Source organism: Psammomys obesus, unplaced genomic scaffold, assembly GCF_907164565.1.
Source record: "Psammomys obesus unplaced genomic scaffold, mPsaObe1.curated_primary_1811, whole genome shotgun sequence".
NCBI classification, from domain to species: Eukaryota; Metazoa; Chordata; class Mammalia; order Rodentia; family Muridae; genus Psammomys; species Psammomys obesus.
The window spans coordinates 24923430-24948091 of NW_026585644.1; the positions used below are offsets into that span (position 1 = coordinate 24923430).

The 24662-nt window shown below is 43.1% G+C and overlaps 1 protein-coding gene across 1 annotated transcript in view; it reads right to left on the bottom strand.

The window, feature by feature from the left end:
* The window catches only part of Cyria (CYFIP related Rac1 interactor A), a 105683-nt gene that overhangs the window by 23747 nt on the left and 57274 nt on the right, over window positions 1-24662 (bottom strand). The window contains exon 3 of the mRNA XM_055625679.1: window positions 9607-9686. Within this exon, the coding sequence (XP_055481654.1) occupies window positions 9607-9676 (70 nt within the window). The 5' untranslated portion in view covers window positions 9677-9686. The remainder of the gene's footprint in view (window positions 1-9606; window positions 9687-24662) is intronic.

Sequence of the window (24662 nt, forward strand, 5' to 3'; positions counted from 1 at the left end):
ATCATCTTCAGTTATTTTAGTGAACTGAGAAGAATGAGTACATGAAGTGAGTGCTCAACCTGTCTGACGATGGGGCTGTTAAAGTCCTTGTGATTTACACAGGCAATTTCAGAAACCAATACCCGTAGGAGATCCGGAACACCCGTATCCTAGCCATTATCCAGGTGATGATTTAAGGCTCATTCTGGACTCGCTGCTGTGGAAAGTGTGAAAACATATCATATGCACTGTGACTTTATACACCCACTTTTGTTGTCAAGAACTCACTAAATTCCACATGCCTACAGTTTTTAATAGATAAAACACCCTTCTATCAGTTAAGATTAAGGATACTAATTTTGTCCACAGGCAAGGAATACACTGATCTCTCCTCCTTTGGCTGTAATTGCTAGTGATGGACCATGTTAACTGCCAGCATTTTGGGTTCCACAAGGGGCTAGGTGGAAGGTATCCCTGTGGAGGACTCTGATAGTATTTTTTTTTTTTTCAAAGCAAGCAGAATGCTTAGCATTCCTCTGTGCTAATGGGGAAGAAAGCAGTTGCCTTTGTTTGTCAGAAAGATTTTCAGTAAAGCTACCACAGGGAACAACAGCAGGCCTTAAACTAGAAAGAGGTTGTCAAATCAAAGGCTTTATCTCTATAAGTCAGCCAAGGCCTCATCCTGTCTTCAAAGGCAACAGGAACAAGCACACCTTTTCCCCACAGCCTACTTAGGCCTGTAAGGACAATCTGACAGAGAAGCAAGTTAACCTAAAATAATCTGAGGAGAAGATACAATTTATGAGTTGTCTTTGGTCTTGAAGGCAGCCCCAGCATTTCATCATAAGGATGTATGACTATCTCTGTGCCCCGATGACTGCTGGGTAAACACTGAAGTGAGAAACAGCAGAAAGGATTTGCCCAAACCATAAATTAAAGCCACAGCCCCTCTTCCCACCAACTTCCTTACTCTCATAACCCCTTCTGTCTTCTGAATAAACTAATAGACATAAATAATTACCTAGTATTAAGTTTGGGGGATGTAAAATGGTGATAATCTATAGCAAGATGCTGTTTACAGAAGCAGTATGAAATTACAAAAGTCCATTGGAAAATGGAAGTGGGACTGGGCTGACACATTTGTTTGGACAGGACATTTGTCATTATACACCAGAGCCCAAAGATCTTTCCATGGAACAATCACTCCAGGGACTGAACAGGGCTAAGTGGGTAAACGATGGTGAAGGTTGTCTATTTTGACACACTGGGATCCTTAGGTGGAGATGGTGCTCAAAGGATGTAGTTTTGAGATCAAATCCTACGCCAACTTAACACTCATTGAATACTGCCCTCAGGACAAGCCAGCCAAGCTCTCTAAGCTTCAGATTAGATCTTGGGCCAAGAAAGGGGAGTTAATAACAGTCCTGTCTGTTTCCTACCTGGAGAGATGTAGGGGGAATTTAGACAGGGTTAAAGGTCTTAGAAAGTTGGAGTGCTAGAATACTTTGGAATTAAAAAAAAAAATCTCTCTGTGTTTGTGTATACATAGGAATATGTGTGTGTGTTTATGTGCACTTGTGTGCAGGTGCCCTTGGAGGCCATTGGCATTGGTTTCCTCTGGAGGAGAAATACAGTTGTTTGTGAGCCACCGAGTGTGGCTGCAGGCAATTGAACATGAGTCTACTGTAAGAAGAATATGGTGGGGGAGGGGAGGGTTCTGTGAGAACAGTACGTGTTTTTCACTGCAGAGCCATTTCTCCAGCTCCTCCATCTGCCCCCCCCAACTCTCTACTAAGGAATATTTCTTTAGCTTAATTTAGGATCTGTTCTTCTAGCTAGTACAGTATTTGATTTCTGTTTCGGAGGTGCCTAATTTCCATATTATTGTCTCTGCTCTGTTCATCTTATTTTCCCAATGAAATAAAGGATGCCTTCAAGAAGGGATCAAGTTCTTTTTATAGTCTCACAGTAATATGCCACATCATATGTTTCCAGATGTCTTTGCTCCTAAGCAAGAGTCCACCATCAGAGCTGCAGCCTCTTTAAAATTAGGAGGATTGTTTGTATATGGTCACTCAACTTGTGTCCACCCAAACCAATGAAATTATCTTCATGCTCAACAATATGGCAGACAGAGAAGAGACAACAATCTAAGACCCAATTTTCTATAACTCTTCACCTCAAGGAAGTGAACACTAGTGATGAGGTTAATACACAGCAGCAGCAGAAACCTACATTGTTCAATTGCTGACAAGGTGTCACACAATGAAACAATACTGAATTATAGAGGGAAGCTTTTATGCCTGCCTCATCAAGCAGACTGCAAGATCTTCAGTCATTTATACCACGACTAGGAGCAGCTAGTACCCAGAATACCCTTCAAGATCACTTGAAAAGCTGGATCATTATAACTATAAGGCAGCCATTCTGTTTCATTTAAAATGAAAAGACAGTGAAAAAGAAACAGCATAAATACAAGTACAGTGGCATTCTTGTATCCTGCAATACACAAAACTGTGGATGAACCTTGAAGATGTTATACTCATTGAAGTAAACCAGTAACAGAACGATGCACACTGTGTGATCTCACGTATGTGATGTACATATCAATGCCAACTGACAGCTGCAGGGTGTAGAAGAACATCAGGGGCATGAAGTTAGACGTGCACATAGGTGCTAATTAGTAGAGATGAGGCTTTTGCTATACAAAATGAGTAAGTGCTAGATGCAGGCTGCAATGATTTGGCTAGTTAACAACAGTGTACTGTACAATTAAACATCTAAGACGATGATAGAACTCATGGTAGAACAGAAAATAACAAAAAATAAATAAAAATAATTAAAACTATTTGTAAATCAATTTCAATCTTGATTAGTCAAAAGCCTGTTAATTTTCACTTTGAGAAAGTCAAGGAAACCTCACTGTGTGCTAACTATATATTCAAGGAATGTTAATTTTGTTGTGCAGAAATCCATAGTTATGTAATGAATTTTTATGTATTATGACAACAAATAAACTTTACAAGGAATATTGCTTTCTTTCTAATGAAGAAAACACTTCACATAGTATACAAGTCAAGCCCTTGTCATTTTTTTTTTTGTAAGAGTCAAGGCCGTGTATGTAATATAATCTGAAAAGTAAGTGAAATGTAATCTGAAAAATCAGACAATTGTCCTAGATGGTGAGGGGCAGCAGGTGCTTTCAGGTTTGGCAGAGGTAAGGCAAGAAAAGGAAGGCTCCACAAATGTAGGTAAGAAGAAAATAATGGAAATATTCACACGTCTAACCCATTAAGCAGGTACTGCCCTGGAAGCCAAGCAGCTCTAGGAGTTCATGAAAGAATCAAAATTGGTGTCACCTTACCAGCCTGGTACCATGAACTAGAGAAAATGAGAGCAGGAAGCAAAACATAAGAAGACACCATGGCTGTGGAGCCCTGGGCCTACCCAAAGGCATATCAAAGGCCTCAGGTTTCAAATACTCCCACACCCTAGGTGCTACAAGAGAATGAAGCAGTGGCCATCCATGGGAGCATTCTGTGAAATCATGGGAGCCAAGGGCCATGGTCTCTGAAGTACAGTCAAGCCAGAGTTTTTATGGGAGCCAACATGGAGGAAATGGAGCTGGCTCAAGTATGTGAATCAGGGAACATCCATCTACAAGATGTCATGGGAACAGCTGGTCTTCCTGTCTCTACACAAAGATCTGACTATTCTAACATTCCATATATGTAGTGTCCATAGCAGAGTTTGTCATAGCTTCTTTCACTTAGCTCAGTGATTTCAAGGTTTGTTGATGCTGTAGAATGTCTTGGTAAATTTGCATCTCTTATTGATTAATAATATTACATTGAAAGGATATACCATATTTTATATGCCCATTCATCTATTCATGAGCATTTCGGTTTTACTTTTGAGCTATTATGAATAGTGCCACATGTAGTACTCAAATAAAAGCTTTATGTGTATGTTTTCATTTTATTGGGAATATACAAGAATAGTCCGATCATACGGTAACTTGAACTTTTAACCTGTGAGCACTTCAGAGTGTCTCTCAAAGCACTTGTGCCATTTTACTTTCCTACTTGCCTGAGGATTCCAATTTGCTCAAATCTCACTAGAACTTTTTATCATCTCCATTTTGATGATACCCACCCTAGTGGGTATTCATTCACTGTACTTTTCTATCTTGCATTTCTCTTCTAGTTGATTATAATGAATATTCATTTCCCATGGCTACTTGTTTATCTTCATTGGAGAAATGTCTGCTCAGATCTAAGAGCAATCTTTGATAGATCAAATTTTTCTTCCAAGTGAGTTGCTCTTGAATAGTTTATGATATTTATTTATTATCATTATTATTAATCATTATAATTTGTTATTGTTGTTGTTGTTATTGGGGGTGTATGTGTATGTTGTTTGAGATAGAGTGTGACTTTGTAACTTAGACTGTTCCTAAACTTACTATATAAAGTCTCAACTTGTCTCAAACTTGTAATGCTCCTTCTTTTAATTCCTTAGTTCTAAGACCACAGCCATGTAACCACCATGCCCTGTAAGCTACTTGAATTTCTATTGTTTTGGAGAATATCACTTGAAACGCAAAGCATTGCTTGCTGTAGCTGCACTGATACCCAACACAACAATGGGTAACAGGGGACGCATTAGCTAAAGAGGGTTACCAAACTGGCTGAGCAGCCCAGCAGCCACAATTGTGGGGTAAGAAGATCCTTAGGGACTAGACCACTGAGTCAGAGTTTGGACTGAAGCTTAGCTACCTTCATAAAAGGGAGTTCGTTAGAGGCTTCTAATCACTCCAGTCTGGGAATTACTGCCATCATTCACATGGAAGACTGATGCCTGCTGTCCACCTTCGGGGCCATTGTGGAGGCTCTGATTGGGAAATCTGCCATCGATCTCCCCCCACCACAGCCCTGCTGCTTGGCTTTCAGAGGAAATGGAGGCACAGTGAGGAGGCAGATAGAGAGGGGGAAAAAAAAACAAGCAAGATGCAATGAAAAAAGGTATTAAGGGTCTGTGGGAAAATATGAGCATAAGCGGAGAACTCACTGCAAAGGTCAACATGTATTTAAATCCGATCTTTGCCACTGAGGAACCCAAGGACAGATGTATCTAATTTTGTATTATGTTTTGACCCAGCTTAATTATATCTATTTGACCCATTTCAATTATATCCCATCACTGACTTCAAAAAGAATATTCAACACTGAAAGTAGACGTGCTAAATTCATTTAAGCTGTTACTACATGCTGCTCAGCCTTCCTTCCTCTCCCCAGCCCTCATTCCTTAACTCTTTAACACCCAACTCTGATAGAAAGCAATGAATCCCAAATATTCTTTCCTAGGGTGACACCTTACTGCTGAATGATCATCTCCAATTTTAACTGCTCTCTTCCTCAACCAACTGTGTGTCTGTATTTGAACCCATTTCTATTCCATATGGTCCCCTTCACTGCTTAGATTTGGCCTGCTCTGTTCTTCTTTTACAAGACCGTCATCTACCCCTGACACTCATGTGGTACTCAAAATCCTTGCTCAACACAGGCTAGGTGCAGGGTCACAAAATTAAATAAGGCTCAGGCTCTGCCCCCAGGAATCTCAACTTAGAAGGATATCCTTTTCTCTCTCTACTGTGGCATCTTTCCAGGACCCTTTACCCACCCAAACCTCTGTCAGTGTAGTGCCTTAAGTTAACATCTGTTCAACTCTCATCTGTTCTCCCACTTTCTAAAGGGATTTTAGTTATTCTGTCTGGATGTCAGCTCCAATTATGGGCCTCCAGCCTTGACTTGGCAACCGTACTCATCACCGTCTAAGCAAGCCAGTGTTCCCTTCAAGCCTCTCACCCTCCCCTTTTTTCCCAACAGGCTTTTGGTGCTATGTCGAAGTTGGACTTCTTTCTGTTCTTCAATCACATTCTTTCTATTCTAATTTCCATGTCTTTAATCACACTATTTCCATCTGTTGGAAAACTCCTCACCCCATCTGTGCCTGCAAAACAAACAAACAAACAAAACAAAACAAAAACCTACTCATTTTTTAATGCCCATTAAAATGCCACCTGTTGGGATATGTGTTCTATTCCTTCTGTGACCCTCCATTTCCAAAACCTAGATGCAAGTTGTTAGGCTAGGTTGCCTAGTAACCTCTGATGTCATCACCAGCCGCAGCCAGTTGCTAGGCAGGGTGATCCAGATATAAAGGACCTGCTGGCACTTCCTCCTCCTCCTCCTCCTCCTCCTCTCTCTCTGACTTTACCAGTTTCTCTCCCTTCCTCTGTTTCTTTCTGGGGCACCCCTACCCCTTTTCTTCCCCCCTCCTTCCGCAATAAACTTTCTTTCTTGTAACAAATATGTTGTGGCAGATTCTTAATTATAACATAAATTCTGGTCCTTTGTGTCCTCTGGTGGCTTGTTATGCCTTTCTAAAGTCTCCTAGTTTGACCTCAACTAAATGTCTATCTGGTTCTCCATTTTGGTCTGTGACTCCTGCATTAGGCTATAGTCAGCTCCAAATCCTGCTGCTGAGTGACTGATGTGGATGCCATATCATACTCAACATAGCCTTTCTTGATTGAGCTGCAACCCACAAACTCAAAAGTCCACTTTTTCCACCTCTCTAACCAATAACTGTTCTTACTTGAAAACCTCCTTAAGAAATGTGATGCAGAGGCAGGCTGATCTCTGAGTTCTAGGCTAGCCTGGTCAACAGAGTGGGTTCCAGGACAGTCATGGCTACTTCGAGAATCCCTGTCTCAGTGGTATGTGTGCATGTGCATGCTTGAGTGTGTGTGTGTATTTAGGATAAAAATTATTGTTGTTTTGCCTTGTTATGAGATCTGTTTAGTTTGGAGAGGAATAAACATGTTTTTCCTCATCAGAAATACAACGATTGCAAGGTACTTCAAAGAAGCTACTACGATGAGCATTTAGGGACAACAAAGCAGAGGGGGAGAGCTAGAGCGACCCACATACCCATGCCACCTCTCTTCCCTGTGTGGCCTCAGCTCAGAGATTAGGCAAAATAAAGCTAACCTTCTGGAAAACACAAAAGGGGATTCTTTTTATTTTCTCTTTGGAAAAAGATGCAGAATTTTGTACATTTTTTCTAAGTTTACATTTTCTTTAAAGATTATAATCCTAACAGAGAGCCGTGAGGCACAGAAATCCAGCACTCATCTCCTTGTCTTGAAGAAATTACAGTATCTGTAAAGAGAGTTTCTGTATCATGGACATCAAATTTCAATCTCCCTAAAAATATCACTTAGCCCCCCAGGATCTTTCCTTAAATAGTAAAGCAGGGTCCAAAGCACAAGTCTGAGCAGATCAGAGCATAGTGACAATAGGAAAAGGGAACTGGACCTCTCTAGGCCACCCTGCCTGCTAGGCAGGAGGGAGGAGCTTTCCAAGGCAAATCTCTGAGCCCCAGGGAGGACCAGTTGGAGACCATTGTTTTTGCAGGTTTTATTTGTACTCTTTCAAGGTTCTGAAGATTAACCCTAACAAAAGACTCAACTTTTGTGCAATGTAGAATGACAACAACAACAACAAAAAAAAGGTCAGGACAATGAAACAAGCAGTGGGGGCCACTGAATTCTAGCAGGTAGGTAGAGTCATAGCAGATGCCTGTGGCCATTAGGGCTCCCTGGAAAGACAGAAAAATGTGAACAAATGGAGTCCTTAATATTATCCTTAACTACTTTATACACTGAATGCAATAATGCACAATGTGTGTTATAAAAATGGAAGGGGATGATCAAAGTTAAAGTAACGAAGTAAGATTACAGACAATTTATTTAAGGTTATGCTTGATGGATCTCACCTTAACAAGAATATGTGCACACATGTGAACTCACATACATACAGACGCAAGATTTCAGAAGAATCATGGACAAATTTATTTTTTGAGCTGAAGTCCTTATCAAACCAAACAAATTAAAGTACGTTGTTAAACCCAACCCCGCCGAAAGATAACACCAGGGAGGAGCCAAGTCAGATCAGAAATGAAGTATCCTTCAGTGACTATCATTAGAGTTTCGTTATCAGAATTCATGAGTTCTGGAGACATTTTCCTTTCCCTGGAGCTATTTAATATACATCAAGGACACAACACAACACCCGAGGGGAGAATCACCGCACAACTTTGAAAGGCCTTCTAGCATTTAATTAACAAAACCTGTACATGGAGACATTCGGACCATTTTCTTTAACGTAGATAAATAGTTGACAAATTAAAGTTTCAAACAAGTTAAATGGGGCAGTGGATGTGAAAACAAAGGCGATCCATCCAACTGTCCTGGCTATTGCGGGTTGTAGTTTAAAACAAAGAGGGAGCAGAGAAAGGGCTCAGTGGGTAAAAGCACGAGCCATGCAAGCCTGATGACCTGGAATGCATGTTTGTTAGTGGTTTTTGTTTGTTTTTGATGGGTAGGGTAGTAGGCATCTGTAATCTCAGCACTTCTAAAATGAGATGGGAGACAGAGGCAGAAGAATTGCCCAGAAGCTTGCTGTCTTGCTGCATGGTGGAGGCAGAAGCCGCAAGAAGAGAGTCCCTCAAAGCGTAAACTAAGAATCAACCCCTGAACGGTGACTTCCACATGTGGCCTGTATGCAGCCCCATTCACACATATGTCACACACATGCAGGCCTGTGTGAACAAAGGGGGAAAGGGTAGGAAGGCCAGCCTAGACTGAATCAGCATTGATTCAGTCAACAAATTAACAAGACAGAATCTCCGTTTATATAATGATGACTTTTTAGGCCATTTCACATCAGGAAATTTCAATGATAATGTTTTGGTAAAGGAGACATGACTGTTCTACCTCGCTTTTCTGTTGCTCTGACAAGACGCTCTGACCAAAAGCAAGGAGGGGAGGAAAAGGTTTACTTGGGTTATACAATCCATCATTGAAGGAAGTCGGTTTGCTTCTTGGCTCTCTGCTTGGCTCAGGCTCAGCTAGCTTTCTTATTCTATTCAGCCTACAGATGATGCCACCCATACTGGGCAACCAAGACAGTGCCCCGCAGCCATAGCCACAGGATCAGAAATTCTTAAACTGAGGTTCCCTCTTCCCAAGTAACTCCAAGTTGTATCAAGATGACAATAAAACCCCAGGCAAAAACCTTCTGAACACAGTGTGATATGCACATCTCAAAAATCCTGAACTAATTTTATACAATCAAATAATACATAAAATATATGGTGATCATGAAAAATAATGAGCCTGGTCCCTGGTGGTGGTCACTCTCTTCCTTTCATATAGTGATATTTAATGCTAACGCATATCAGTTAACATGCTTGCCATTTTTCTTGGGAATGTGGAATAGTACTACATGCAAAATCTTAGAGAAGATTCATGATAAAGGTTTATGTATATCCTACCAAAGCTAGTCCTTATAAAAAACATTAAAGAAAACCCTCCTTAAGAGTTCTAAAAATTATACAAAAAAAAAAAAAAAGGTTGGAGGAAAATGGCTTAGAAACAATGTCATAAAGAAATTCATGGTGCCATTTAAATCTGGTTTGAAATCTCTATAATTTTCCTATGAACAAGCTACAAAGCAAGTGCAAAGTTTCCATCATTGTGTTATAGTGCTCGGAACTTACTTTCGAAATCCAGGAAAAAGTGTGGATAATTCTCAATTTCCCGGGTCAGGACTTTGAGCAAGTTTCCCATGCCAGCAAACCTAGGGAAGACGACACAAAAGCAGACACCATCAGGGATGTGAAAAGCATACACCTCCATCTCCTCCGTCTCCTGAGGGCCAGGAGGAGAGCAGCTCCATCACTGGAGATGAACCTTCAGAACTGTCCCCGCAAGGCTCATCCCTGAGCTGCTGGGAGCTAAGTGTCCCGAGGTGGGCCTCTCCAATGCAAAGCAGCATTGGAAGTGTGTGTCCCGAGCCTCTGAAGAACACACTTGCTCCCTGCATCTCGTTCACTAAGAAAACAAGTGAAAAAAAAAAATAGCAAGTGAGTATTCTCTTAGAAATCGAGCATCTCTGAAGAGGAATTTTGGCTATTTCTATAAAATCCCGGTCCCTTTTATGAGCCCACATAACCATATACTTGACACCTCTGCTTAGCTTTTGTTCCTACTAGTGTAGAGCAAATCATGTCTTTGGACAGGCATGACAGACAGGGTGTCGTTAACATATCTGCCAGGAATGGTAACGGTTTCTCTTTTCTCTTCTCTCTTGTGTTCTTTTTTTTCTTCTTCTTCTTTTTAAATTTTTCTTTCCTGCCTTCTTTCTTCCCCACCACCGCCTCCCACCATCTCTCTCCAACTTGTGAGGTAGCCCAGATTTCCAGGGTCTTACTATGTGGTCCACACTGTCTTTGAACTCACAATCCTTCCACCTTAGTCTCTCAAGTGCTGAAGCTCCAGGCGTGAATCACCATGTCCAGCATAAATATAATAAAGTTTGTAGAATAGAGAGAGGAAACAGACTTAGGACCCCAGGGACTCTCTTAATGAACAAGATTTTTCAAACTGAAACTCCTAGACTAGCTACAGGTTTTCATCATTTGGTGTTTCAATGATAAAACACTACTACATAAAATTAAGAGTTGCAAAGCTTTGGGTTGGTGGGAGGGCTCTGGAAGGTAAAGGCACTTGCTGCTATGCCTGACAACCCAAGTTTAATCCCCAGATCCTACACAGTGGAAGGAAAAGAGGTGACTTCAACTCCATCTGCTAAGGTGTTGTCTGACTTCTAGATATGAATGAGAATGTGTGCACACGAGTGACACACACACACACACAATAACACAAACAACAGTAAATGCAATTTTAAAAAAATGAAAAAGGTAATATCAAGAAAGTCATTCTCAATGAAACAGCAGCCCATGGGGCTGGAGAACTGGCTCAGGAATTAAGAATTTCTATTGCTCGTCAATCTAAAAAGGAAAGAATGGTACGAGTTAAATTTTTGAAGTAAACAAATTTTCAAGTAAGCAAATTTTTAGAGCTCTCAGCCCTGGACACTAACTGTCTTCTGGGGAGGCCACTTACCCACATATCCTATTCATTCAACATATTTATGTGACTGAAGACAGATCAGGACTTGTGTTCTGTGGAGGGTCTTCATCTACCTCTGCTTTATTGATGATGATGATGGTACTCACCTTCATGATTATCCTTACCACCTTCAGACACACTTAGGATTTTCCCTTGCAAGATGGGTTTTGTAGGCTTCATGTTGCTCTCCAGAGGAAAAAAACCAATGGAGGAATATGCTGCACTTCTCTCTCCTGAAGAAACATCTTCCCTATCCTTTCTGCCATTTTGATTTCCATCCCCTGCCTTTATGCACATTTCCAGTGAGAATGTATCTGAGCGAGTCCCATGAACTGCAAACTCTGCCAGCTGTGAAGCTGAGGATTGGTATAGTCCACCCTGAACTAGACGGTATTCTCCAGCCCTCTTGGAGCTCACTGTAATGAGCAATTCTGGATCTGAGTTGGAGGAACTTCTTTTTGTTTGTTTGTTTGTTGACACAAGGTTTCTCTATGTAATCTTGGGTGTCCTGGACTCAGTTTGTAGACCACCCTGGCATTGAGCTCACAGAAATCTGCCTGTCTGGATCCCCAGTGCTCGGATTACAGGACTGTGCCACTGTATAAAGGTAACTCAGAATCACCTTTCTCCTAAACTCCTTTTTTGTACGTTACTGTCCTGCCAGAATCCCAATGTGGGAAATATGCTGAGCCTTTGAAAATTGTAAAAGCCTGAAACAAACTAATGTGGAGCTATCTCCAAATGTTAACTGTAAAAGTTTGACTCCTCATAAGGTTATTATTATTTTTTTTATATCCATTTTATTTTATTTTAATTTTTAAAAAAGATTTATTTATTTATTATGTATAGTGTTCTGCCTGCATGTACACCTGCATGTCATAAGAGGGCATTAGATAATTAGATCACTATAGATGGTTGTGAGCCACCATGTGGTTTTTTTTTAAACTTTTATTAATTACACTTTATTCACTTTGTATCCCCCCATAAACACCACCCTCCTCCCCTGCCGACCCCACCCTCCCTTGCCCTTCTTCACGCATGCCCATCCCCAAGTCCACTGATAGGGGAAGTCCTCCTCTCCTTCCTTCTGATCTTAGTCTATCAGATCTCATCAGGAGTGGCTGCATTGTCATCTTCTGTGGCCTGGTAAGGCTGCTCCCCCCACCCCAGGGGGAGGTGATCAAAGAGCAGGCCAATCAGATTCTCATAAGGTTATTTGAAATGCTTGGCCAATTACCATAAATATTTTGGAACATGGGTCTAATATCAGCCAGGCTCAGCTACCTGGAACATTTGGGATTCTAGATATGTGAGCTATCAACCCAGAAACATCTAGAACAATGACTTGGGGCATGATGGACTATTAAGGGTTAACTCTGTTCCCAAGGAACCTTGGAAGCACTTCTTCCAAACCCAATGAAAGATGCCTAAGTTCCCATAGAAAAAAAAAATTTCATCTCATCTTCACGGGAAAAAGATGTGATGCACACTACGTTTCTCTATGGTCCATAATGCATGAGAGTCTACTCTCATTTAGGCAAGTCTACCAAGTGAAAGGCATATCATGAAGATGGTCACCAAACAGAGCCAACTGTTTGTTTATCACGCACATATCCTGAATCAAACCCAGGGCCTTGATTGAATATGCTATCACCGAACTTTTGAGCTACATCCCCAGCACTCTGCGCCCTCACCGCGGTACTTTTTAAGCTGAACCCTGGACTCTAGAAAGGCCCTTCACCTAAATTCTTCATGACAGGGCCTCTCCAATCTGTTCAAACAGCTCCTTTGTGAGCTATGCACCACAGTGCTAGGGAGACAGCTTAATTAAAATAGATTAATACTTGAGATTAGACATATTTTATGTCATTCAATAAAAGAATAACATTTCATGCCCTACTAGAGGATACAGATACTGACATATTTAAGTTGGAGCAAAGAAAATATGGAGAGCAGATTGGGAGCATCAGGCAGGACACAAAGTAGAGGCCATCGGGAAAGTTGCTAGAGAAAGACATTTTGCATTTGAGCTTTTGCAGAATCAAAGAGCAGGAGGCAAAAATAGCCCCTTTCAGGATTTGGCATCCAAAAAAAATATAAAAAATAAAAATACAAGATTACAGTGGTTAAATATAGTCAGCATGGTTAAGAGCGAGGGAAGACAAGGAAAATTCCCTACTGACTCAGAGTAGCTGCTTCCAAGAGGATATCTGAGGATACACTGAGTCACAGTGTATGGGTGCAAAACTGCCTGCTCTGGCAGTCCAGGGGCACGCTCTGCAGAGCAGGGAACTGTGGCTTGCAGTTCTACTCAGTGACTTCCTGGCTCCCATTCTCCTATGACTCGCTGGTCTTGTTTCAAAGATTATCAGCTGCTTGTCATTCCTTCCCAGCTGCAGGGGCTTACGTCACAGAGAACACAGCAATGCAGAAGTTGCTCAGAGCCCCCCTCCCCCCAGATGAACCTTCTTCCTAAAAAAGGTCATCTGAGAACAATGTGGCAGCAACTTGTTCTCAGATGTTTTCTGGTTTTATAGAAAACACACCGCCATTTATAACTGCCCTTTAAGAAATGACTGGGCCTATGCTGAGCATCCCTATGCACAGGTCATGCAGCCAGGAAAGCCATGATCTCAATGGCAGGTAACATACAGCCTACTTAGAGCCTAGGGATTTAATCTAGCTGAAAGTACATAAACACATCCAGGCACATAGTAAGTGCTCAAAGATGTTCATTGATTATCCATCAATATGTGGAAATAATAGTGTGGACCTGGTACTTATGAAGAGAGAATAATACCTACCTGGTACTTATGAATAATAGTATGAACCTGGTACTTACAAAGAACATCAGCATTTTATGGACTACCTACTGTGTGTCTATAAGCTTTCCCACACTTTATTTGTTCAAATCTGATAATGATGTGCAAGAGCCTATGTTTATGTTCACATGGGCTGACAGCAAAAGAAGGGGTTCAAAATGGGTAAGTGGCAAAAGACTTTGAAAGTCTCACACTTGACTTTGAAAGTCTTAGAATGCAAGGTATAAGCTCTTTCTCTATTGGAGACAAAGTAGTGCACCAGACTCTCCAGGGTTCCTGTGTTATCAGGCATACACCACTTTTCTATGGAGAGGCTTACAGCTTCTATTAGATATCAAAGGTGTTTGCTCCACTTTCTGGCATGCCGAGGAAGCTTATATTCCTCAGTAATTCAGAGAAGAGGTGAACCGAATGGGGCAACATCTCCCGGACAAGTCTGCTTTACTCAAGAAGGAAGCTAACCCCCTGCAGAGGGACCTGGGGAACACAGGTTGAGGGGAGTTCTCCCATCTGGGGGATATTAGGAGTTAGGAACTAAAAGGTATACAAGATGGGTGACTGGTGAAGATCCCTCCAAATAGGCAAAACAAATGGTATTTCTCTGGCCATGCCGGTATCTGTAAAGATAGCCTGAATGTTCTTGACACCCTGGGGAAACATTATTTTTAAGGGCTGGCAACTTTGGATATACAAATGATTTTTTTTAATATATATATATTATCACTTTCTTGGTTCTCAGTTCAACTGACATTTATAAAACTGGCTCTATTATCAGTCAGTGGAAAATCCACAACTTTCCAAAAGAAATTATTCACCGCTAACATTTTCAGTTTCAAAAAAAAGGAGAGAATTAATACATACAAACACACACAGAGACACACACACACACTTTGCAATTCTACTTTGGTTTGAAAGAAAAAGTTTAAACTCCAGCATTAGCTGTCTTCCTTAAACACCAAATGTAACCAAAGAGGGATTGTTTTTAAAAAAAGCTGTGCCCATGGTTTAAGGGATGTGGTCAGTGGTGAGGAAGAGAAATGGCCCCACAGGCTCATGTATTTGATTGCCTGGCCTCCTACTGGAGGCACTGTTTAGCACAGGCTTGCTGGAGGAAGTACATCACTGTGGTGGGCTTTGGGAATTCATAGCCTCACCCTAGTTCCAGTTAGCTCTCCCTGACTCCATGTTTGCAGCCGAAGACAATCCTCCCAGCTTTCTGCTTCTGCTGCCACACTTCCCTGCCACAACTGGCCTTTATTCCTCTGGAAGTGTAAATCTGGAACTTGCTCTTGGTCACACATTTTATCACAGCAACAGAAAAGTAACAAAGAAGGAAACTATTTGTTTTCCACAAACAACACATCACAGGTTTTGGGGAAAATGTGAATACTGACCTGAGAACCATGTACACCAAAATTTCCACGCTCAGTTTTCAGGAGATGAATATTTTATAAAATCACATAGAGTTTAAAGTTACGGCTATGTGGAAAATGAATTCCTATACCAAACCACTTCCAATCAATCTTCAGGAACTCAGAGCAATGCAGGGCAGAGGGAGAGAACAAAATGGCAGTCTTAACAGTATTTGTTTGACAAATTTTTTTTTGACTGTTTAAAAAAACAGCGCCTCCATCAGAAAGTGTTTGCTAGCACATTGAACGAGGCACACATCTTCCTATCCAGTATTTAGTCTTTCAGTTAAAAGACTTTAAGAATCAAAGTCTTACATTATCTGCAGCTCCATATTTGGGGAATTAAAAGTTACGATTAATGTAACTTTTTACTCTATGAAATAGTTTGTAAACCATAAATAAAGCATGAATCCATATACTCATATGAATGGCATGTGTTCAAATGACATCACATCTTTGTCAAGGATGTATCTGGTCACATTCATCTTCAACACAAGCTTGTAACTCTTTGGATACCTGCATTATGAGGCTTGTTTTACATGGTAGAATACCATCACTTGGGGGGTAGTAAATGTTCCATTCTCAGGCTTTCCAGATGGAGCCTGTAGTCTGAATGTATCCTCAAATTGTTCCTGAATGCCCTGGACATGAACACTGGGAGCCTCTTTTCAGTATCTTAATGTAGAGGTAAAAAAAATAGGGTCTGTCCATGGAATACAGTGGATTAAGGTCAAGGGAACCAGATGTCATGTATCACAATCTCACACTTTATTCGCTACCACAAAATTTACGGGGTGACTCCTTTTAAAGACATAATACTGTAAGGTACGATGTGCTTATGTCATTCAGGGTTTGTAATCTCTGTGAGGAGGGTCTGTCCCATGCCTGCTGACTGAGCAGGCCCAGTTCTCCCCTGAATTTAGAAGTTTTGCACACTGCTCTACCTTCCTGTGAGCTTCCCTGTGTCCTGCAAAGAGCATCCAGCCCAATCATCCCAAGCTCAGTCTGTCTTGCCCCTCCCCATTCATCTCTACCCTGCTTCTGTGCAACCTTTCTGAAAGTAAGCCTTCATAAGTTCCCACAGATCCTCACTGCCTGCAGACCAACAGGCACCCAAATGCATGCCCTGGACACAGAGATCTGGCCTCTGCTCACTTCCTCTGTCCCTTCTTTTCTTCCACCTGCTCCCTCCACTCTAGCCACAAGCAGCACTTTCCTAATTGCTTCAGGGCCCTCATTGCCACAGGGCCCTTGCATATGCGTCTCTTGCTGCTTCATACTCACAGTCACTTGCAAGTGGTGACAGCATTTCATACCTTGCCATAGTAGTTAACATTCACAACAAATACACCAAGTAGAAACCAGTAAGATTCCAATTCATGATACCGCCTTCCCCCACTTAAGAGCTATTGACAGTTGATAGCTTCCAGGAGAGACAGAGGCAGTTCCTTTAGGAGTGTGTCTCCTGGTAGGTTGACCATGCCATGCCCCTGTGGATGGTCCTACATCTGTGCATATTCAAGCAGCACTAATTGCATTCAATGGGTTTTGGGGGAAAAAAAAAGAATGGGTGTGAAAGTCTGCATTCTTGGAAAGAAACCCCAAATCATCCCTGATTTTTTTCACCTCATTGTAACCTAAACAAACCCTTCACTGCTGAGCAAGTTGCACCTTTTTGCTCCCTCACTAAGTGTGTGCAGCCTGCAACACAGCCCAGGCCCATAATCACATGCTTTCCCGTGGGACTTTCAGAATAAGAGGTGTTCTGGGGAAGAGCTGCTGTATAACACCTCATTGCATTCACAGCACTCAGAGCAGGGCCTGGCAGACAGTCAACACTTTGTCTAGGGGTTCCCAAGCATCAGTTCCCTCAAAACAAATGGGAAAAGCAAAGGCTACATCAGGAGCCTTTCAGAGAGCTAGAGCTAACCACACACATCTATATTTGTGTTTTGATTTATTTTATAGACTGAGGGTGACTGTCATATCTTCCCTCAAAGGAATTTATCTTGAGGTTTTACTGGCTTAAAAAAATGCTGGCACCTGGGAACTGCTCACATACAGAGTGATTTGCCCAGGACCAAGGCAAAGCTACAAGTACAAGCCTGGACTCCAATCCTTCAGGACAGTGCCTTTGTGTGCGTCTCTACCTCATTACCTTGCTTTGTCTTAAGTCAGATTTTTGCCGGGCTCTGCAAGCCAGCATCTGAACGCAGATGCTCCGGCTAGCTGTGTGCTCTGAACCAGAGGAGGACCAAGGTTTCTTGGACCTTCCCACCAGCTCCTCTCATCCTCTCCCTCCTGAAGCACAGAAAGGGACTGTTCTGAGGCTCCCTCCTCTACTACAGGCCATGTTCTCCTCAAGATTCACTTGAAGGAAGGAAGACTAGCCCTGATGCTACCCTCCACGGCCAGGCACGTTGTCCCACCTACCGTCTAAACTTTGAACTATTCACCTTCCTTTGAAAATCACTGTTTTCCAGTAACATGCAGGGCAGCTCCCACTTTCCCCTCCCCTATAATGAAAGCAGTTAAGCTTCAACCACCTGACCCCCTTTCCGCGCGCCATCTTGGCCTGACTGGTTCACCTTCCCATGAATGAAATGTGAGTGTCTCATCTCCTGAGAACCTGCCCATTGCCAATTTGTTTTGGTCAACTCCATTGTGGGGCCTTTAGCTGTTAGAAAGTTCCTTTCAGTGCTGGAACATCGTCAGTGGACTGGAGAAAAGTGGCCAGGTCTTGGCTGGAGGAATCCACCAAAAATGAGATGCAGTTTTAGGACAGCAGTAGGGGACCACGTTACTTGCCATGGTGATCAGCAAGATTCAGAGTTGTAGCAGGGCAATTGGGAAGGTAATGGCTGTCACTGACACAGAGGGCTAGTGATTCCTACACTATCCTATGAGGACAGGACACCTCGGCTCCTCTAATGAACTCTCTGCTGGCATCCCGGGAGCTGTCCCTGGGTGAAAGGGTCTCACTTTGATAAGTCTGATACTAGTAGCAATACTTGAAAAAACAAATGGTGACAGTAGAGCCTTCCTTACCCTGCACATCTTTTATTACACTTTGATGCTTAGAATTGCAAGCAAGATAAACCACCAGCTTCCATTTGCTTCAATGGAAACTATATAGGATACAAAATAGGTGGTTGTAAGAACAACAAAACATGCTTCTTAGGTTGAGAGAATAGCTCCCGGGTAAAAGTGTTTTCCTTGGGTGATGGTTTCAATAAGAACAGTCCCCCTATGCTCATATATCGGATTGCGTAGTCATCAGTGAGTGTTATTCATTACTTGAGCAGCAGGAGGTGTGGCCTTATTGGAGTAGATACGGCTTTGTTGGAGGAATGTGTGTCACTGAGGGTGGGCTTTGAGGTTTCAGAAGCTTAAGTCAGGCCCAGTGGTTCTCTCTTTCTGCTGCCTCTGGAGGCAGATGTAGAACTCTCAGCTCCTTTTCCAGTACCATGTCTGCCTGCATGCCACCATGCTCCCCACCATGATAACGGACCAAACCTCTGAAACCGTAAGCCAGCCCCAATTAAATGCTTTCTTTTATGAGTTGCTATGGTTACAGCATCTCCTCAGAGTACTAGAGAACTGACTAAGACAAAATTGCATGCATGAAGACCCAAGAATGATCACACAGAACCTACATACAAAAATCTAGGCACAATGGGATGCATTTGTAATGTCAATCCTGGCCAACCAGCCTGGCCTGCTTGGTGAGCTACAGGCCAATGAGATACTCTGTCTCCAAAAACAAACAAACAAACAAACAAACAAACAAACAAAACCACATAGCACCTGAGGTTGTCCTGTGGTCTACACATGGAACACACACACACACACACACACACACCTTGCAAATACTTAAGGAAAGAAAAGTTATAGTCCTTAAATGATACAACTGGCTGCACTCTTGCTGTGTATGGGGGGGGGGTGTTACATCAATGGAATGAAGTATTTCAGCTTGTTAACTCTGGAAAACTGAATTTGCCAGGCAGATTAGCAGCATAAACTAGCCGGGCTGGGTGGCGAGTCTTCTCCAATCTGCCATCTCGGGGATGAAGTCATAAGGCTTTCAGTTCCGCAGCAACATGAGTTGCCAAGAATGCAACAGACAATTTCATTCCAGAAAGAAGGAGGAACAAAGTTGAACTGAGTCTATTAAGCACTTTCATGTGATCATAAAAATGAGTTAATGGCTTAAATGTGTTTTCAAAACGTTTTAACACTACAAGTAATGCTGCTCAAATGGGAAAATGTCTTGAATATTCTCATGATCGTTAATACTGAGGTGTTCCTCAGAAGGATCTGGCATCCTCTGGGGAATCCAAGTCGCTAGAGTCCAGTTGTAAGCCAACCCACAGGAACTTGCAACACACACACACACACACACACACACACACACACACACACACACCAAGAGACCATAATGGAACTGAGCAATTAAGTGCCAGCTAAAATAGCCTCTTCACTATCTGAGTTCAGCTTTCTAAAATAGACTTTTACCTCATCACGGCTAATTCTCCCATAAACACCAATATTACAGCAGCAAAAAATGTCTAAGAAATGAGGGCAAAATTAGATTAATTTTAGGGAATGAGAGTCAACGTGCTCCTCCCTGCATTTCAAACTCTAGTGTATGGAAGCAATCAAACTGCGACCCGGCTCTGGACCAGCCTGCTGTTGAGAAAGTCTTAGTGAATTTGTTCAGTCTCCCCACGGAATCTGAAGGCTGTGAGGAAACAGTTTGAAATGTTTGCTCCTTACCTAAGAAAGCTAAGGGTGTCAGCCCACCCACGCCAGAGACACCATGGGTGGGGCGAGAAGCCCCAGAGGCCAGAGTCCTGGCTTGGGAAAGCCTTCAACTTCCTCTGCTGTGTGGGGACTGTCTTCTGATGGCATCAACTTCAGTCTAGAAAATGAGAGGACCACCTAGAAGTTACCTGAGATCCAGGCTGCTCCCACAGTCAGTTCATGAGATGACACAGACCATCAGTTCTCTAGGGCAGAATATTGTTTTCCAAGGTTTTTTCCCAGAAAAGCACAGATGGGACCCTTCTCCTTAAAAGAGGCTGCAACATCAGTCTCTTCTGTCCTTATTCATCTCTCGAATGTGTCCTCTTGCAGGACCTACATCTCTACACTGTCTTTTTTCTCACATCCTCACCCTCCCTGCTGAGATCTCCCCGACTTCAGTTTCTATCCACAGGCCAATATCATCTCAATGATGGCCTTTAGCCACAGGCTCAAACAACTGGGTGGACTTCCCACAGGCACAGCAACTTGGCTTGGCAGTTACACTCTCCTGTTCTATGTTCCCTACCTTCTCCTGTATTTGAGGCACCAGCTCCCACCTGACTACCTGAGCCAGAACCTGCCAATAATCTGAAATGTTCTCTTAGCACACTCTCTCGTTTTACCCTCCATACTACTTCCTGCACTGGATCCTCTTCTCCCTCTGTACAGTTTTTGTCTTATCAGCCACAGTAATGGCATCATTTCCCTAGCTTCTCCCATGAGCGATTGCAGGCTTCTCATACTTGTCACCTGTACATTTCTGAGCACATCATGGAAGATGTCATGCTACGTGCAAAATGAAGGTTGATAAGTTAAACCCCTATCATTTCCGGTTTTAATGCAAGACAGATGTATCACCTCTCTCTCTCTCTCTTTCTCTCTCTCTCTCTGTGTGTGTGTGTGTGTGTGTGTGTGTGTGTGTGTGTGTGTGTGTGTGGGCATGCGCTCACCATGTATCTATGTGTGACTGAACAGCATGTATATGTATATGTATGTGGTATATCTGTTTTGAGTGCACAAGTGTGTGTGTGTGTGTGTGTGTGTATGTGTGTGTGTGTGTGTGTGTATGTGTGTACTCAGTGTGACATTCCTCAGAATCTGTCTACCTTGTTATATGAAAAAGGGCCTCTAGCTGACCTGGAGCTTGCCAAGTAGTTTGGGAAGGCTAGCCAGCCCACCCCAGAATCCCCCTGTCTCTACCTCACACTGAGATCACAAGTGTGACCTTACAGCCACATGTAGCTTCTTCAAGTGGGATGTAAGGATCAATCTCAGGTCCTCATGCCTTACTAACTGAGCTACCCCCCCCCACACACACACATCTGTTCTTGAAGTTTCTAACTTTTAGTCAGGAAGTGAAACATGATCTAAGCAGTTAGGGTGCAGGGAAAGATAGTATCATAGAAAAGAGTCTCCGAGATCCCAAACATTACATAAGCACCCAAACTTTTATCAAAAGCTCTACATATACTAAAATTCCAGAAGCATTAGAGCTCTGCTCAGTTTCAAGAATGTAGAATGCCCAAAGTACTGAAAATCTCACTCAAGAATTCAGAGTCAAATAAGGTTGCATATTTTTCCTTGAAAGGAGTAGTACCGTTGATTTGAAACCACTCTTTCTATGAACAAAACTAAATTTGTACAGTAAGAGCTCTGACTTGAGTCCTAAGCAAGCTGCATAGACAGCAACACACACCTGGAAGAGGAAAGGGGGATGGAGGCAGAGCTGGTAGCTGGGGCTACTTCCAGAGTGAGACCATTACCAGTAGGGTAAGCAGGGTCAGAAACCAGCAGGCCTAACAATGGCTATTTCAGTATAAGCACCCCATGATTTTCTGGTGTCCTGAAAGCCTATAAACTTGGCCCAAAGCTCCCTTCCAAATTTCAGACCTGGAGAAGCACATGGGAATATGGACCTGGCACAGAATTCTGCCCCCTTCTTCCTCTCCGTGCTTCCTTTGCCAAGGACACCCTATCCCCTCGTGCCTGTGAAGGTCTAAGCTGGCAGCCAAATCTCAAAGCACCCTCAAAGACCTCCACACCCCGAGTCAGATTAACAGTCTTTCTTGTTGGGTGTTTTTAAGGGGCTGTTTCTTCCGCATTTGCAGTGCGTTCTTCATTCCAACAACACCTGCCTACACCCTTGCCTCTTGCATAGGTCCAGACAGACAAGTGTTCTTCACTGGTGTTCTCTGGGATGGATCAGAGGTGCTGGCGAAGCAGCCACTGAAAACCAAGGCTACGGCATTAACTACAAACAGACCCAACAGTCATCGCTAAGAAGGGGTGGAAAAAAGCCAGGCCTTTAATGCCAGCACTCAGGAGGCAGAGGCAGGCGGATCTCTGAGTTGGAGGCCACCCTGGTCTACAGTAAGTTCCAGACAGGACAGCCAGGACTACAAAGAGAAAACCTGTCTAACAAGAAAAATAAATAAATACGCTTCCTTTTAAAAATGGGTGGAAAAATAAGCATTCACCTAGATCTCAATATTTTGAGGAGTGCCTGAACCTTTTGTTTTAGGAGGGCAGGAAGTCATTTTGAAAATCTGAGGAAAATCAGCCTTCTACTAAAAATGTACACAATCACAGAAGACAGGTGTCTAGGGCATGCTATAAAGACACTGTAGCCCAGAAACGGAATCCCTCGTTTTTGGTAAAATTGGGGGATTTTAAATTCCAGATGGCCAAGCAGTATGAAGAAGGCATTTCAACCTGTGATCTCGGCTGCCCTTGGAAAAGGAGAATCTCGCTGGGTGGTAGTGGGGGTGCATGCACTTAATTCTAGCACAGGGGAGGCAAGAGGTAAGTGGATCTCTTGGTTCAAGGGCGGCCTGGTCTACATAATGAATTCCAGGACAGCCAATGCTATGCAGAGAAACCCTGTCTCAGAGAGAGAAAGAGACAGAGACAGACAGAGAGACACAGAGAAACACAGAGAAAGAGACAGAGACAGATAAACAGAGATAAAGACAGACAGAACCAGACAAACAGAGCCAGAGACAGCCAGAGCCAGAGAGAATATCACTTCCTGGAAACATGAGTTTTGAAGACCCTGGAGGCATCATTCTACTCTAGATTCTTGGGTTTTCCTGGTCCATAAAAGGCAAACTGTTCCCTTTCAGTTTTGACACACGTAAGAGAATGTTGGTAAAGGGTCTAGGATTGTCTTTGGACCTCTGCTCATTTCAAAAGCAGACACTAGTTGTGTGCGCTCCCTGCCTTGCATCTGTAGAACTGCAGCCGCAGTGAGAGCAAGTCATTTTTCTTTTCAGTAAGAAAAGCTGCAGCAGCTGCTTCAGCGGAGGGAAGAAAGGCGATGCAGACCACCGCCAGGGGAAGGCGGGCGCTGAACGGCTGCACTGGGCTCATTCACAGGGCTATTAATCATACAAGAGCCCATTTATGACAAACACTGGTTACTCCCTTTGCATGACAAGGCGGAGGGGTCCACAGAGGCCCATTATCCTCCCCCAAAACAGAGCATTGTGGGCGACATGGGAGAAGCCATGTGCTCACACACAAGTGGACATTGTAAGGCTGTTTGCACAACCCCGGTCCTGCTCCTCGCGGATTTCCTGCCAAGCAGACATTCAGATCTCACAGAGTCCATACACAGCAGACATTGACTCATTCAATATGGCTTCAGGCAGTGAGCCCTAGAAATCCGGTGCATGATGCCCTCCGCTGGCCATGCCTGGAACTGCAGGCCAGGGATACTGAGACTGTTGTACCTGGAGGATGCTCAGGACCCCAGACTCTTTTTGCCTTTTGCTTTAAACGTGGGGTGGGCATGAATTTTGGGGGATGAGGAACCCTGCAAATGCAACCGGTGCCGGCTTCAGCACTTACGAAAAGTCATATAATCCTTTAAATATAACTTTATAACTCGAGTTCATGCTACTCATTTTAGATGCTCTGAGCTCATTCAAAAAAGATACAGTGCCTGCCTGCCACGTGGTCAGGGTGACAAAAATGGTCTTCTCTGTTTGCTTTCACTAGGATGGGCCTGGCCATATCATTCACATGGATTCAGTAGAGGCAAAATACAATGACTACTAGTAATGCCTTACTGTCTTCATCTTCTGATCAGAACAGTGACCCTAAGCCCTGAAGTCTGGATTCCCCGACACTGCCCTGCCCCCTGCCTTAGACATGCCATCATTATGTGTCACGTGTTGGTGTGGACAGCACCTTATGCGTCCCTGGACACCCTGCTTCACCTGGCATCGGGAATGCCCCACCTCAGAAGAGTTTTCACTTTCTGCTGCGGGCAAGCTGGCAGGATTTCCTAGTGACGTTGTCATTTAGCAAGATGACAGAGCAGAACACGCCACTGAGCTTCCCAAACTGAGCTGTGAGCTGGCTTCTGAGGTGGAGTGCGGTAGCAAGAACATGATATTAGAGCAGTCAGCAAGCCCCTGCGTAAAGTATCAGGGCAGCCTTGTGCTAGTTTGGCAGTCTTGACCAGTGCGTTTAACATTCACTTGCCCTCACCCAGTCTCATCCAGTGAATACTGGATGACCACAACCACCACCAAACCCACGGGTAGCTGGTGCCACATTCGGCACCCCGTTAAGGCCAGCTAGTCTGAGTTCTGCCTG